Source organism: Dictyostelium discoideum (assembly GCF_000004695.1).
Source record: "Dictyostelium discoideum AX4 chromosome 2 chromosome, whole genome shotgun sequence".
Classification (NCBI taxonomy): domain Eukaryota; phylum Evosea; class Eumycetozoa; order Dictyosteliales; family Dictyosteliaceae; genus Dictyostelium; species Dictyostelium discoideum.
The window spans coordinates 3,686,111-3,703,711 of NC_007088.5; the positions used below are offsets into that span (position 1 = coordinate 3,686,111).

The 17,601-nt window shown below is 22.1% G+C and overlaps 6 protein-coding genes across 6 annotated transcripts in view; 4 read left to right on the top strand and 2 right to left on the bottom strand.

Annotated features, from left to right (window-relative positions):
- Positions 1-414: 414 nt before the first annotated feature.
- DDB_G0274031 (hypothetical protein) lies at positions 415-2,768 on the top strand (the record flags this gene model as incomplete). The annotated part of the gene is made up of 4 exons (XM_639282.2): positions 415-739; positions 833-887; positions 1,009-1,512; positions 1,607-2,768. The coding sequence occupies 4 exons, from the start codon at positions 415-417 to the stop codon at positions 2,766-2,768; spliced, it is 2,046 nt and encodes a 681-aa protein (XP_644374.2).
- Positions 2,769-4,348: 1,580 nt separating this feature from the next.
- On the top strand, positions 4,349-6,531 carry fslM-2 (G-protein-coupled receptor family protein; the record flags this gene model as incomplete). The annotated part of the gene is made up of 4 exons (XM_639283.1): positions 4,349-4,496; positions 4,531-4,715; positions 4,783-5,654; positions 5,817-6,531. 4 exons carry the CDS (start codon positions 4,349-4,351, stop codon positions 6,529-6,531), a joined length of 1,920 nt encoding a protein of 639 aa, XP_644375.1.
- Positions 6,532-7,500: 969 nt separating this feature from the next.
- On the top strand, positions 7,501-10,280 carry stip-2 (D111/G-patch domain-containing protein; the record flags this gene model as incomplete). Its single annotated transcript, XM_639284.2, has 2 exons — positions 7,501-7,543; positions 7,639-10,280. 2 exons carry the CDS (start codon positions 7,501-7,503, stop codon positions 10,278-10,280), a joined length of 2,685 nt encoding a protein of 894 aa, XP_644376.2.
- A 146-nt stretch (positions 10,281-10,426) lies between these two features.
- Positions 10,427-11,284, bottom strand: DDB_G0274037 (hypothetical protein; the record flags this gene model as incomplete). The annotated part of the gene is made up of 1 exon (XM_639285.1): positions 10,427-11,284. One exon carries the CDS (start codon positions 11,282-11,284, stop codon positions 10,427-10,429), a length of 858 nt encoding a protein of 285 aa, XP_644377.1.
- A 449-nt stretch (positions 11,285-11,733) lies between these two features.
- DDB_G0274039 (hypothetical protein) lies at positions 11,734-12,688 on the top strand (the record flags this gene model as incomplete). Its single annotated transcript, XM_639286.1, has 3 exons — positions 11,734-11,890; positions 11,972-12,373; positions 12,492-12,688. The coding sequence occupies 3 exons, from the start codon at positions 11,734-11,736 to the stop codon at positions 12,686-12,688; spliced, it is 756 nt and encodes a 251-aa protein (XP_644378.1).
- A 113-nt stretch (positions 12,689-12,801) lies between these two features.
- Positions 12,802-17,601, bottom strand: part of DDB_G0274041 (hypothetical protein) — a gene marked incomplete at both ends in the record, with an annotated part of 4,817 nt that continues 17 nt past the window's right edge. The window contains 2 exons of the mRNA XM_639287.1: positions 12,802-16,735; positions 16,855-17,601. The exon at positions 16,855-17,601 is cut by the window's right edge and continues 17 nt beyond it. Coding sequence (XP_644379.1) covers positions 12,802-16,735; positions 16,855-17,601 — 4,681 coding nt within the window. The remainder of the gene's footprint in view (positions 16,736-16,854) is intronic.

The window sequence follows — 17,601 nt, forward strand, 5'->3', positions numbered from 1 at the left end:
TTAAAAAAAAAAAAAAAAGAAAAAGTCAGGTAGAGTATTTTTTTTTATATAATAAATAAAATTTTTTTTATTTTAAAATAATCAGATTGAATTAAGGCGTTATATATATGTATATATATATTGTAGGGGTTACAGATAATAACCTTGTTTTCATTTTTTGCACCGATCAGTTACAGAAAAAAAAAAATTACAGATCAATATTTCAATCACCCACTTTTTTTTTTTTTTTTTCTTTAACTGACTTGTGCAAAAAATTTAGTGTTGATTTTCTTTGATATTTTTCAAATCGGTTTTTTTTTATATTTTTAGAATTTTAAATAAAAGAAATCAAAAATGTTTTTTTTTTTTTTTTTTATTTTTTTTATTTGGATATTATTTTTCATTCATACAAAACAAATAAAGGAAAAAAAAAGAATGAAATTTTTATTAATAATTTTTATTTTAGAATTATTTTTTGTTTCAAATTATGGTTTCAAAATGGTTAGCACCCTAATTGATAATGTTGCCAAAAATAATTATTATCAATGTTATAATCAACCTCTGTCAAGTGATGATATTTGTAAACCTGGAGCATACATTTGTGAATTAATGGAAGATTCAGAAGATACCTATATTATTACAGGTGTTGATTTTTCTCAACCAGGTAATCCAATGTCAGGAACTTGGTGTTACTTTGAAAATTTTGCAATTTTCACCAACTTAACATCAATATATGTGGGTGATGAAAATGGAAAAATTAGTAAGTTATTGTTTTTTTTTTTTTAATAATGTTTAAAAAAAATTAATTATTAATTTTTTTTTTTTTTTTTTAATTTTTATTAAAAATAAATAGGAGGAAATGGTGAAGCTATTAAAAATATTGGTACTTTAAAATATCTTAAGAAAGTGTATGTATTTTTTTTTTTTATAAACCAAAAAAAAAAAAAAAAAAAAAAAAAAAAATACTAAAAATTGGACTAATATTTATTTTTTTTATTTTTATTTTTTTTTTTTTATTATAAATAAAAGATTTTATAAATATTTTGATGAAATGAATAGTGCAATTACATTTCAAGATACATTGGAGGAATTTTTTATAGGTACAGTATCAGTTAATGTACCATCATCAATGTTTGAATCAAAATTAAAAACTTTAATAATTGAAAATGCACTTGGTTTTTCAAAATTATCAATTCCAAATCTTAGTTTAACAACTTTAAAAATTGGTGTAAATCCTCAAAGTTTCACTCAAGAGATTTCAGAAACTTTTTCAAAAATATTGGTAAATTTAGAAAATTATGAAATTTCCTATACCACAAACGGTACAGTTTCATCACCAGTAGCACCAGTTTTAAATTATTTCAATTATTTAAAAACTTTAACAATTAATGGATATTCACAAGAGACTAATTGGGAATTTCTATTATTGGATAATGATTTATCAAATTCACTTGAATCATTAACACTTACAAATTCAATTTTTAAATTTACAAATGGTTATGATTTTTCAAATTATTTATCAGGTTTTAAATTGTAATTAACATGTAATTAATTTAAAAAAAAAAAAAAAAAAACTAAAAATATATATACTAACAAAATTTTAATATATATATATATATATATATAGAATTGTAAATGGATATGAATCATCATTTTCAACATGTAGTAAATGTATGAAATTTCCAATTAATTCAATAATTGAAAGTGATGGTAATTTAGAAATTGATTCAATTGATTTTACAAATGTTTTAAGTTTTTCATCAACAAATAATGAAATTTATCAAGGATTACCAGAGTTGGAAGATATATCAACAAATTATAAAACATTAGAGAGTTTCTATATAACTGATAGTTCAATTTATGGATCAATTCCAGAATCATATTGTCAACTTCCAAAAGATTTTTCATTAAGTAATAATGAATTATCCTATTTACCAAATTGTTTCAAATGTGATCTTGAACTCAATTCAAAAATTCTTCCAAATGGTTTTTATTTTAGTTCAAGAGATTGTTCAGATTATAATTTAAATCAAATCACTCAATCAAATACAACATTTTCAACAAAAACTGGTGGAAATTTACAATTTAATGGTACAAATTTAGGTTGGGAGTATAGTTTTGGAGATTCTGAAAGTCACTCATTGGAAATACCAAATAAAGAATTCACAATTACAATTCCAAAAGGTGTTGGTAAAAATATTAAAAAACAATTAACTTTAAATAATCACATTAATGAAACCATAACCTATAGTTATAATGCACCAACAATTACATCATATGATGTTATTGAGATTAATGGTGACTCTGTATTAATTATCTATGGTTCCGATTTTGATTATGATAATGTAAATCTTGCAATCTTTACTGAAAAAGAAAGTTCAAACAAATCATTAAAATTTTATTTCGAAAATCAACAAGATAAAAATAACTACATCACTTCAACAATTGCCAATGTCTATTCAAATCTTGTAAGTGATAAAATTTATCAATTATATTTCACTGTTGGTGAACAACAATCAAATACAATTGAAATTTCAATAACAAAACCTACCTCTTCTAGTAATGATAGTAGTTCAGATGTTAGTAGCAATAGTTCTAAGAATAGAGATTCCAGTGATAGTGATAGTGATAGTGATAGTGATAGTGATAGTGATAGTGACAGTGATAGTGATAGTGATAGTGATAGTGATAGCGATAGTGATAGTTCAGAGAAACCATCATCATCTTCAAAATTAAGTTTATTTATAAGCATTAATACTTTTATCTTTATGATCATTTTATTATTATAATTTAATAAAAAAATGGATTTTAAACAGTTAAAAAAAAAAATTTTGATCGATTATAAACAAATAATACATTTAACTAAATAATTTGTTTCTTCAAATTTCTTTTTATTTTTTTTTTATTTTTTTTTTTTTATTTTTTATTTGTTTTTTTTTTTTTTAATCAAATTTTTAATATTATAATTTTTAATATTTTTTTTTTTTTTTTTTTTTTTTTTTTTTTTTGTTAATTTTGTTTTTATTACAAAATAAAGTATTTTTCTTTTTTTTTTTACAACCATTTTCAATTCTTTTAAAATTATATATTCGACTTTTTAAAGACAAAAAACCATTTAAAAGTGAAGATCCATTATTGAATAATGAAGATCCATTATTCAATACAGAGGATCCAATAATTTTAATTATTTGGCAAGAGGAAGTGTTTTGTAAGTAAATAATTATAAAAATAAATTATGTATTACAAATTAATAACTTTTATTAAGACCAAACAATTATAAATTCTTTTTAGGGCAATTTTTTAAATCATTTAAAGACAGATAAGTTAGAGAAATAACAATTGATTTGTTATGTATTTGTAGTCTTTGAAGTTTTGAATCAATTTATGGATAATGAAGGTCTGGATAATTTGCAACGCCACGTCCAAAATGGTGGGATCATTTTCTCTTACCAAGTTTATAGAAATATAAATTCAATACGAGAAGGTGAATAGTATACTCAAGTTGATGTCCACTATGAAAATTTAAATAATAGAAATAAAAATAATAAAAACAATATTTTAAAATAAATCTTGGTAACCAAAACTAAAAATTGTTTTTTTTTTTTTTTTTTTTTTTTTTTTTTTTTTTTTTCTATAAAAAACACTCGTATTTAATACGACACAAGAAATTTAAACAAGCACCCCAAGTTAAATTAATATGTGAGGATTTTTTTTTTTTTTTTTTTACATATTAATTTAACTTGGGGTGCTTGTTTGAATTTTTTGTCCCTTTGTATTGAAAAAATAATAATAATCATTAGTGATGTTAAACACAACTAATGATTTTTTTTTTTAATATTAAAGAATTTCTTGGTTTTATTTTTTTTTTTTTTTAATCATATTTTTTTTATTCATATTTTAATTTTTTTATTGATTTGATTAAAAAAAAAAAAAAAAAAAAAAAAAAAAATAATAAAAATTAAAATATGAATAAAAAAAATATGATTAAAAAAATAAAAATAAAAATATGAAAATAATATTTTTTATGATATTATTCACATTTTTTGTATTTTTTTTTTTTTTTTTTTTAATCATACCAATAAAAAAAAGCAAAGAATTATAATTCTAAAAACCTTTTCAAATAATTTGGATATTTTTAAGAGTAAAATATGATATTTTAGAATCAATTACGCAATATTTTATTTTTTTTGATTTTTTTTTTTTTTTTTTTTTCATTATGTCAACAGTTTGTAGATTTCTAGAGATATTTATATTTTTTAAAAAATAAAAAATCTAAAAAATCTTTTTTTTTAAAAAAAATAATTTCACCAATTAAAAACAATAAAAAATTATAAAATTTTATAATTTGTGTAAATTTCAAAATAAAAAAATGAAATCAATATTTATTATTATTTTTATTTTATATGTTTTTCAAGTAAATAGCCAAACAATATATCCGATTGATCCAAGTGGGAAATGTGAGCAATATATAGGAGATACACCATCTTCGCCATGTTCAAAATTTTTAAATAATTTGGGTAGTTATTATATATTAATTTTTTAAAAAAAAAGCATATACATCAATTATTAATTTTCTTAAAAAAAATAAAAATAAAAAAGATTCTATATATGTATCATCAAATGCAACACAACAAAATGCAATGAAAAAATTGGATGAATATTTTGGAATTTTAGGTGCTATTGGTACATCTGGTTGTAAAAGTGACTCATTAACATATAAGACATTATGTTCAATTGTAAGTGGGAAAAAAAAAAAATAAAAAAAAAAAATTAAGTTTCTAATTTTTTAAAAAAAAAAAAAAGTATTTACCAGGATGTGAAAGTTTTACAAATAATCAAACAAATATTACAATTGCAATACCAAAAAGGATTTGTTATAATACATGTAATAATGTTACAACTAAATGTGGTGTACCAAAATTTTATTTTAGTTGTGATCAAATTGAACCTGTTAGTGGGTTACCAATGTTTCCATTAAATTATTCAGAATTTAATTTAACAAATTATGATGTTGGTAATCCAAATTATACAGTTCAATGCTATGGACCATTATCAGATAATACAATGGTTAATTTAGATTCATCATATTGTCCACCTCCTTTATTTTATCATAATTCAACTGATCATGATGCAGATTATGATAGAGGTTATTTATTTGTTTCCGAAACTAGTAATTGTGTAGTACCAAATCCCGTTCCACTTTACACCAATGAACAATGGGATCAACTTTATAATTTATCAAATACTCTTGCAGTTTTATCAACATTTGGTTCATTATATCTTTTAGTTACATTTATTATTCTAAATCCAAAAGTTACAAGTTTTGATAGAATGTATGGATTTTTTAATGGTTCAGTTTTCATGATGAGTTTATCGGGTGTAATACTATTCATTGCAGGTGGACCAAGAGCATTAATTAAAGATGGTGGTGCTAGAATATCAGTTTTTGAAGATCCATTATGTTCAAGTACAGGTTTCATTTTTCAATTATTTGCAATTAATGCAATTTTATTTTGGGCATATATGGGATTTGATTTATGGTGGAGGGTTAAATATATTACTAAACCATTAAATATACAAAAATATTATGTACCAATTGCATTTACAATCTCTTTCATTTTTAGTGTTATACCATTAGCAACTAAAAATTATAGAATGGTTAGAGGAAATATTCAGTATGTATTTAAAAAACAATAAATAATAATAATAATAATAATAATAATAATAATAATAATAATAACAATAATAATAATAATAATAATAATAATAATAATAATAATAATAATAATAATAATAATAATTATAATTAAATATTAATTTTTTTAAATTTTTAAAAGTTGTTGGGTACATAAAGCAGTATTACAAAATACACTCTTCTTTGGACCATTAGGATTAACATTAACAATTAGTACAGGATTTATTGGATTAGTAATTTATGAGATTTATAAAATTGTTAAAGCAACAGGTAGAGGTGGTATTATGAAATTAGAGATAAAACCAATTTTAAATATTGTTTTAATTTATTTTTCATTTGTTTATATATTTGCATTTAATTTTCATAATGATAATAATTCAAAGAATACATATGGTAGTATTGATGAATTCTTTCAATGTACATTAGAGAGTGATGATCCTTCAAAGTGCACAGTTGGTGGTCCATCTATAGGTTCATTAGGCTATTTCATTTATTGTATTAGAATTTATGGAATTTATTGTTTCTTTTTACAAGGTTTAAATGAGAGAGCTTTTAAAATTTGGAAAAGATCAATTGTATTTAATAATAGATTTATTTTATTCATTAAAGTTAAATTATTCTCAATGGATAATAATTCACCTTCTGAGAGTGGTAATTCATCAACAACTGCTGGTACTTCAACAACAATTAACAATAGTAATATAAATAAAAAAAATAATAATAGTAAACCAACTTTATCAACAATGGATTCAAATGCATTTTCAAAAAATAATGATTCTGATTCAGATTTTGATGATTATGACCCATATCATAAAAAACAAAATGATATTGAAATTGGTTCTGTTAATATAAAATAATAATAATAATAATAAAAAAAAAAAAGAAAAAAAAAAAAAAAAAAAAAATTTTGTTAAATTAAATTATCAAAGAATTTTAATTTTAAAATATAGTGTTGTTATTATTATTATTATTATTATTGTTATTATTATTATTATTATTATTATTATTATTATTATTATTATTATTATTATTATTATTATTATTATATTATTATTATTATTATTTTAATTGATTAATAAGTGTTTATCCATTTTTAATTAGTTTTATTTATGAAGTTTAATTTTAAAATGTAGTATTATTTATTTATTTATTTTTTTTTTTTTATATGCAGTTTTAAATATGTTGGTATTTAAAATTAAAATTGTAATTAATTATATGAATTGGTCAAAGGATATTATATTTGGAAGCACTGATTCTGGTAACTTAAGTTTACATGTTGATATTAAAAAAAAAAAAAAAAAAAAAAAAAAAAAAAAAAAAAAAAATAATAATAATAATTATAATAATGCATGTGAGTTTTAAAATGGTCTCTATTATTCCACTAATTTTTATATTGTGGTGCCTTTATACTATTACAACACCGTTATTCCTCTGTTAGAGGTGCCATTGTTTTACATTTTATATTACCAGAGGAATAATAGTGTTGTTATATAAAATATAAAACAATGACACCTCTAACAGAGGAATAACGGAGAGTAATATAAAATATAAAGAGTTTCTATTTTATTATAATTTATCTATATATTATATTCAATCTTTTAAGAAAAGCGCACTTATGGGAAAAGAATAAAAAAATACGAAACTAGGACCGTTACCAAAAAAAAAACAAAAAAAAAAAAAAAAAAAAAAAAAAAAAAATTAAATATTTTATGTTTTTTTTATTACATAATACTATTTTTTTTTTTAATTAAAGAATTTTTTTGTTTTCATTTTTTTTTTTTTTTTTTTTTGTTTTCAAAAATTCAACAATCGAGAAATATCAAACGATGAATATTGAGGGGGATGACGAAGAATTTTATAATTTTAATGGTAAGTTTTAGTATTTAATTTTAATTTTAATTGCTTTACATATTAATTTACATAATAATAAAAAAAAAAAAAAATAAAAAAAAAAATGAAAGAAGATATAAAAAAAAAAAGAAAATTTACAAAAGAAGATGCAATCTATGGTGTATTTAATGATGGATGGGGAGATTATGAAGATGAAGAAGAATCTAAAATGACAGAGGAGGAATATTATAAAATGAAAAAAAGATATTCAACACCAGTTGGTTTCGTTGCAAGTGGTATTTATGAACCAAATGAACATAAATTAAAAAATAAAGATGGTGAAAATATTGACAACGATGATGATGACGGTGAAGAAAAAAAAAAAAAAAAAAAAGAAAAAAAAGAAAAGAAACAAAAGAAAAAAGAGAAAAAAGAAAAAAAAGAAAAGAAAAATAAAAAAAAGAATAAATATGGTGGTGGTGGTGGTAATAATTATGATGATAGTGATAATGATAAATCAATTGAAGATAAACCAGTTGGTGGTATTGGTGCAGCTTTATTATCAAAAATGGGTTATAAAGGTACAGGTGGTTTAGGTCGTGATGGTGGCGGTATGGTTGAACCAATTAAAGTACAAGTTAGACCTAAAAATGCTGGTTTAGCATCTGTTACAGAATTAAATGTTAATAGTAGTGATGATAGCGACGATAGTGATCAAAGTGAAGGTGATACTGATAGTGATAATGAAAATAAGAGATCATTAGGTTGGAAAAAGAAAGAACCAAAATTAAAATATGATTTTGATGAACATTTAGAATCAACAACTACAACAACTTTTAAAAAGAAAACTACCACAACAACAGCAACAACAACAACATCATCAACACCTCAAATTGTAATTGATATGCGTGGTCCAGAAGCAAGATTGTATACAGGTATGGAAGAAATCAAACATCATAAACATCATCATCATCATCAACATAATAAAGAATATCAAAATATTACATCAATATTAGATGATCAATCAAAACCATTAAGTGAATTAAAACATAATGTAGATTTATTATTAAAATTAAAACAAATTGATATTCAAAATCAAGATAATAAAATTAAACATGAAAATGATAAAATCAATAATTTAACAAGAGGTGTTGAGAAATTGAAATTAACTATTGAAAATGATAAAGAACAAATTAAAAAAGTAACAGAGATTTTAGAAACAATAACAACCGTAAAGAAACAATTGGATCAATCGCAATTAGATTTAAAACAATTATATAAAGTTTTCAAGAAATTGAAATCAAATTATCCAAAAGAATATCAAAATTTTAAATTATATAATTTACAAAAAGAATTATTAGAACCATTATTAAAGGAGAAATTAAATCAATGGGAATTAGAATCAAATAGTGATAATAATGATAATAGTAGTTTAGAAATTAGTAAAAAACTTTCAAAAGAAATGGTGAAATGGAGACAACTTTTTCAAGAGAGTGTATCAGTTTTGGGTGAATATCAAATCAATGTTTACTTTTTAATTATGAGAGATTTGTTTTTACCAAAGTTTAAAAATTACCTTAGAAGTCAATGGGATGTAAAGAAACCTTCAAATGCTGCAACACTAATTTCGACATGGTCCGATACATTACCAGACGTTATTCAAGAGGCATTATTGGAACAATCGATTTTACCAAAATTAAAAGTTGCAATAGAGAAATGGGATCCTAGAACTGATCCTATACCATTGGATCATTGGTTATTACCTTGGATACCATTATTAGGTAGTGAATTGGAATCATTCTATCCTTTAATTCGTCAAAAGATAATTAGTGCCTTACAAGATTGGCATCCTTCTGATAAATCTGCAATAAAGATTTTAACACCATGGAAAAATATTTTCCAATCAAATTCAATGGATTCTTTATTAAATAGAGCAATCATTCCAAAATTATCAAAATCAATTAAAGATTTAGAAATTAATCCTTCAAATCAAAAATCACCAATTGAAATTCAATGGTTATTAAGATGGTCAAATTTAAATAATAATGATAATAATAATAATAATAATAATAATAACAATAATGATAATAATAATAATAATAATTCAATAACAACAACAGATAATATTAATTTAGATTCTGGATTAATAACATTATCAACAATAATTTGTATATTAGAAAAGGATTTCTTTACACGTTGGTTAAAAATTTTATTGGAATGGTTAAAATCACCAGATGCAAATTTAGAGGAAATTTCAAATTGGTATAGTGGTTGGAAAAAACAATTCCCAAAAGAAATCATTTCAAATGATAAAATTAAATCAATATTTAATATTTCTTTAAATTTAATGAAAAAAGTATTATCAAATGAAACCATTCAAAAAGATGATGAAATTTTAATTTCTCAAAAAATTAATTCACTTTTAAATACAAATATTAATAATAATAATAATAATAATAATAATATTAATAATTCATATCAACAACAAAATCAACAACAACCAATAAAACCAATTTCATCACCATCTTTAAATAGTAGTAATAATAATAATATTGATAATATATCAACTAAACAAATGGTTGAACAATTAGCAATTAAAAATGGTTTATTATTTATACCATCTGAAAAGAAAACAAATTCAGGTCAACAAATTTATATTTTCGATAAGATTCCAATAATAATTGAAAGAGATTTAATTATGTATAATAATAATAATAATAATAGGTGGGAACCTGCTAATATTCAATATTTATTAGATAAGTCATTAAATAAATAATAATATAACAATAATAATAATAAGGATAATTATAATTTAGTTTATAATAATATAAAAGTGATTGTATTACATTTTAAATAATACAATAGAAAATTTTTATTTATTTTTTTTTATTTTTTAAATTTTTTATTTGATTAAGAATATTGTTAAATTTGAGGACATTGACAGGAATTAAATTCAAAACAATATGGACCAGTCCATGGGTAAAAACATTCACATACACCATTATTACAAATACCATTAGCAAAGCAATCACCATAACAAAGAGTTGAATCATATTGAAATGAATTAATACCAGTATAAAGTAATTGATTATTTGTTGAATTATAAATTGTGATATCTTGACTACCATTGCCTTGTGGTGCAACACCTGAAAAACGAGTTGATCCAATTTGTACAATTCTTAATTTTTTATTTCCAATTAAAATTGAAAATGTTCCAATTTGTGGATCTTGACCAAACCATCCATCTGCAATAACATGTCCACCATCGATTGATGAACTACTAATTGTGTTAATGTATGGTGATGATTCAACATCACATAATTCACCTGTGAAACCAGTTTCACATTGACAATAACCATTTAAAGTTTCACCATTTACACAATTTGTTTGATATCTATAATAGTTATCTTGGAACCATGTTATACCATTTTGAGTAACTGTAACATTATAAAATGTATTTTCAGGTAATACTCCAGCATAACATTTAATCATCCAAAAATAAGCAACGAATATAGAGCAAGTGGTACCACCAATTAAAACTGATAATCCATCATGTGTTTCTCCAAAATCACCCCAAAACAATACATATCCACCATGTGCATATGCAGGAACATACCCAGTTACATTATGGTTAAATGTACAATTAACACCAGAATATCCAGGAAGACATTCTTGAGATGAAGAAGAAGAAGATGACACTGATGACACTGATGAAGAAGTTTGAGATAAACAAATCGAAACTATTGATAAAATAATTAATAAACTTGAAATAAATTTCATTTTTTTTTTTTTTTTTTTTTAAAAAAAGTAAATAATAAATTTAAAAATATAAAAAGTAATTTGTTTTGATAATAAAATATTTGATATGATAAAAATTCGAAATTAATTGAGCTATTTATATTGGCCAAACCAAGAATCAATTGAGAATCCATTTTTTTTTTAAAAAAATTTACATTTTTCCAGTAATTTTTAATTTTTTGGAATTTCTTGGAAATTGATGGTATTATAAATAAAAAAAATCTTTTCTTTTTAAATTATATAATTGTAAAAATATTAAAACAACATTCTCCAATTTTTAAGTTATTTTTTTTTAAAAACACACAATTCCAATTAATTAATTTTTTTTTTTTTTTTTTTTTTTTTTTTTTTTTTTTTTTAATAAATTGTTGAAATGTGTGTTACTTTTATTTTTTGGTTTTTGTTATTATTTATTTATTTATCATTAAAAAATGATTTCGTCAAGTTTAAAACCAAGTGTATTATTATGGATATTAGCAATACTTATACCATCAACATTAATTACAACATATACATTAACAGTTTTATTATTTCATGGAATTAGAAGAACAGTTCCCTACATAAGTGATACAATTGATTTTAGTCCTGGTAATAATTAATTTTTTCATTTTTTAAAATAATAATTTCGAAAAAATTATAATTTTAACCAATTTTTTTAATTAATTTTAGAAAGTTGCATAGGTACCTTTTTTATTTCAATTTCAGCATTTTTAGTGTTCATAGTTGTATTTGTAAAACATTTTTTATTACAAAACAATATTAATCAAAATTTTAATATTGATATTATCCTTAATGAGAATGAAAATGAAAAAAAGAAAAATAGAGCAAAAATGTTAAATAGAATTTCAACTTTTTTAGGTTTGATATGTGGAGTATGTATACATGGTGTTTCATCATTTCAATATCATAATACCGGTCTTGTCCATTCAATATTTGCAGCATCTTTTTTTTTTACTGGTTTTATTTATATATTTACACAAACTTATTTGGATCATAAGTTTAGTAAATTACCAAAAAGAATTTTAATATTAAGAAGAGTAATATCATTAACAACATCAGTGTTTATTGGATGTATGTATATATATATATATATATGTATATTTATAAATTAATTAATTTTTTAAAAAAAAAAAAAAAAAAAACCTAGATAATTAAAAAAAAAAAAAAAAAAAAACCATTATAAAAATAGATATTATATTACAATTTTTTATAGATAATTTAGCACCAATTTTAAAAATTATATCAGCATTATCAATATTTTTTTATTTAATATCATTTTTTTATGAATTTTCAAAAATTACTATAAACTTTCAAATAAATACAATTTCACAAATAGAACACCAAAAAGAATATAATGAAAATTCTGCATTATTAATTTCACAATAATTATATAAAATTAAGTAATAATAATAAAAATAACAATAATAAAAATAAAAATAATAATATGTTATTTTATAAAAAAAATAATTTTATTCTTTATTGTTTATTTATTTATTTATTTAAACCATTTGACCAATATTTTTTATATTTGAAGGTATTGGGGAAGAATAGTATTGGAAATAAAAAGAGGATTTTTTAAATCTTTCAAAACTATCACATTCCATTAATTGAAAGATAGCAGATTGAGCCTCATCGAAAATGGTATCAATTGAAGTTTTGTTATTATAATTTTCTTCGATTTGTTTTGAGATTGTACCAGGTATATTAATTTGTTGAGCAGAATTATCAGTGATAAATTCTTTATAGATCTTTTCACATTGAATTAACTTCTCACGTTTACTCTCTAATTTATGATAAGATTCAACCAAACACCAAAAATCTAGATTCTCTTGAGAGTATTCAGTTTGTAAGAATGATTTAAAACATTTTCTGCCATTTAAATCATTTAGAATATCGGTTAAAACTGGAATACATAACATTCTTAAATCTCTTTCTGATGAAATTGTACCTCTTCTTTCTCTAGTTCTAGTTGTCATTGGTGGTGTTAAAGTTTCACCATTTCCACCAATACCAGCTGATGAATTATTATTACCATTATGAGAATTTAAATAATTATTATAATTATAAATATTATTTCCACTACCATTATTATTATTATTATTATTATTATTATTATTATTATTATTATTAATATTATTATTGTTATTGTTATTATTATTATTGTTATTATTATTGTTATTATTATTAATTAAACAATCAACAATATCTTGAGTTTGTGATGAAGAATTATTTCTAAAATGAGTTCTATTTCTATGACCTCTTGGTGAAACAGGATTTGCAGAATTAAATTCAGCCAATGATGAAGTAGCTGATGGTGTATTTGAACCACTACCACCACCTAATGATTGTAAATTTAAGAATAATGGATTACCTCCACCACTATTACTTCTATTAACCATTGGACTATTACTACTACCACCAACTCCATTATTTACTGGTAATTGTAATAAAGGTACAATTGATGGTTTTGTACTAACTAATGTTGGTGAGGTTACTGGTGATTTTGAATTTGATCCATTCTTTTTCATGTCTAATACAGATGACATCTTTTGGAAAATTGGTTGTTTTTGAATTGATTTTGGTATTAGATTTTGACCAATTGATACTGATAATGATAAAAATGATTTACCATTTGAAGATTTACCACTTGTTGGTGGCGACATTGGTTTCAATTCTGGTGTTGATTGAGTTGAACATGATGGAGTTGAAGATTCTTTATTATCCTTATGATGATTATTTGGTGTTGATGGAGATGAGGTTTGACTTCTACTACTATGGCTATTATTATTATTATTATTATTATTACTATTATTGTTACTACTATTATTACTACTATTATTATTATTATTGTTATAATGACCATTTAAATGATGTTGATGAATTTCTTCTAAATTTAATCTATTAATTTTAATTTTTTCTTTTCTATGATTTTCTTTTAAAATTGAAGAATTTAATGATGTATTATTATTATTGTTATTATTATTATTTATATTTGAAGTAATTGATGGTGAAGAGGATAAATTAAATGATGAAGAGAGTGACGGACTTGAAGAGAAATTAATATCATTATGATGTTGTAATACACTACCACCACATCTAAATGACTCACCACTAATATCTAAATGGGAGGGTATCATAATTGAACCTTTACCTCTTTCAACATAACTACTATTATTACCATTATTTAAATGATTAATATCAATTAAACCATTACCATTGTTAAAAGATGCAATTAAATCTTTAATTGATGGTTCATGATCACCATCATTATCTTGATTTGATAAATCTTCAACCAATTCAACACTTGTAGTTGTTGTGGTAGTTGTTGTTGTAGTTGTTGTTGTAGTTGTTGTAATACTACCACTTGAAATTAAAGTTGGTGAAGTTAATAAATTATTTGTAAATGAAACTTGGAAACTACTTGCAACAATTGGTGGTGATGTTGGTGATGATGGTAATATTGATAATTTATCAATACTACTATTTATATTTTCTCTTATGTTAATATTATTTTCATTATTATTATTATTATTATTATTATTATTATTATTATTATTATTATTATTATTATTATTATTATTATTATTATTATTATTATTATTTTTATTATTATTATCATTATTTTTTGATTTATTAACAATTTCAAATGTCGAATAAGATGGTGATAATTCACTTCGTTCATCTTTATTATTTGAACCTTTATTATTATTATTATTACTAGATGTATTACGAGCATTTGATTTCTTTTGATTTTTTATTTCAATTTCAGATAATGAGGCATGTTTCTTTAATTTTCTTTCTTTTACAGGTGGAGTTAGATTGGAATTGGATTCATTATTACCACTGTTGTTCAATGCATTTGATTTTGATTTTGATTTTTTCATTAAAGCAAATTTACTTAGGAATCTCTCAAATATTGGTGAAGAAACTGTATGATTCTTTTGTTGGATAAATGGTGGTTGAAGAGAAGTTGTAGTTTGAATTGGTGTTGTTAATGGTAGTGATGGTGATGTTGGAGTTTTTGGTGTTTTTGGTGTTTTGGGGGTTTTTGGGGTTTTTGGTGTTTTGGGGGTTTTTGGAGTTCTTGGAGTTGTTGTGGAAACCAAGGTTGGCGATATTGGTGATTCTAATGATTGTTGACTATGATGATTATGATGATGATGTTGATCTAAACTTGATGATGATGATGAGGGTGTTAATGGTGAATTTAAACTATTATTTGTAGTACTACCACCACTACCACTACCACTACCACTACCACTACCACTACCACTAGTACAACTATTACTTGTGGAAGTACTATTTGTACTACCATTATTATTATTTAAACTACTACTATTACTTATACTTGTATTTGAAGAAGAAGTTGATAGAATATCAGAGGATTCACAATTTTTTGAATTACCATCGTCAATAAATTTACTACTATTTAAAGTGGCACAAATACTACTTGATTTCGATTCAATACTATTTTTTCTATTGATTGAGACGATTTTATTATCAGGAATATTTAATAAATTTTGTTGAACTTCCACAATCCTTTCTTTTGAAGGAGATGGTGAAGGTGAAGGTGATGGTGGTCTTGATGTCTTTTTATTAACATTATAATTTGTATTGGTAATTGATGTTGGACATGATTGATTTATCGTTGGGTCGCCATTTGATGAAAATAATTTTTGCTCACCACTAGTAGTCAAATAATTTGTAATATTTGTTGTTGATTTATGTTTTCTAGATAATTTTGGTGAACCACCACCACCACCTGAACCAATACTACCAACACTACTTGATAAACTACTATTACTATTACTATTTGATAATGGTGCAGATGGTGATGTTATTTGTTGAGGTGATGATAATGTTGATTGTGATTGTGATAATGAATTTGAAGATAATGCTAATGGTGATTGTGTTTGGATTTGTGCTTGTGATGTATTATTGTTATTATTATTATTGTTATTATTAATATTATTATTAAAATTATTTTTCGATGTTAATTGATTTGAATTTATTGATTGTATTGGTGGAGTTGGTATAACTATTTTTAAAGGTATTGGTTGTGATTGAACATTATTATTATTATTATTATTATTATTATTATTATTATTACTATTACTATTACATTTTTCATTATGTAAATAATCAATTATTGATTCTAAACCTTGTTCACAAACATTAATAGGTGGTGATGATAATGATGGATTATGCTCTAATGTAAGAGTGAATAAAGTTAATTCACAAATTTGATTTGGTAAATAATGAATACGATTATTATGTAAGAATAATTCTTTTAATGATTTCATTTGTACAATTTCTTTAGTAACCTTTTCAATCTTATTATTCGATAAATCCAAATTAATTAATTGTGTTAACTTTACCAATTTCTTTGGAAACTTTTTAAATTTATTATTTGATAATTTTAAATTAACTAAACTATTTAAATTTTTAATTGTTTTAGGTATTGCCTTTAATCTGAAATTATAATAATTTAATAATAATAATTAGTATATAATTTTTATCATTTTTATTTATTGTATATATATATTACTTACTTATTATTTTCAAAATTTAAAGTTGTTAAATTAATGAAATGAGAATTAAAGAAATCATTTTGAATAATTGAAATATTATTATGTGAACAATTTAAATATTCAATTCTTTCTTTTTCGCATGGCAATCTTGATGGAATCTTTTGAAAATCACGACAAGAGAAATCAATGACCATACCACCATTTGGTCCACTTGATAATATTCCCATTGACACATCGAATAATGAAGGTGATGGTGTTAGTATACTTGAAAAATCTGATACTGATGTTGATGAATTAATTGTAATTTTATTATTACCACTATTATTACCACCACTATTATTATTATTGTTATTGGAATTTGCATTATAATGGCGCGAAGATAGTGAAGTTAATGAAATTGATGATGTTGATCTTTTTGGGGAATTTGGACAATTATTAATATTAATATTATTACTACTACAATTACTGCTATTTGATTGTAATAAACTACCATAGTTATAACTATTATAACTATTGAAACTTGAATTAAACGTATTATTATTATTATTATTATTACTATTATTACTATTATTACTACTATTAATATTATTATTACTATTATTATTATTACTACTACTACTATTTACAGGGCTATATGTTATTGATGATAATGATGGTTGTTGTTGTATTGATATTGAATTTAATGCTATTGAACTATTTAATTGTTGTATTGTTGATTCTTTAAAAACATTATTTTCTTTATTTATTGTTTCTATTTCGTTACTGTCA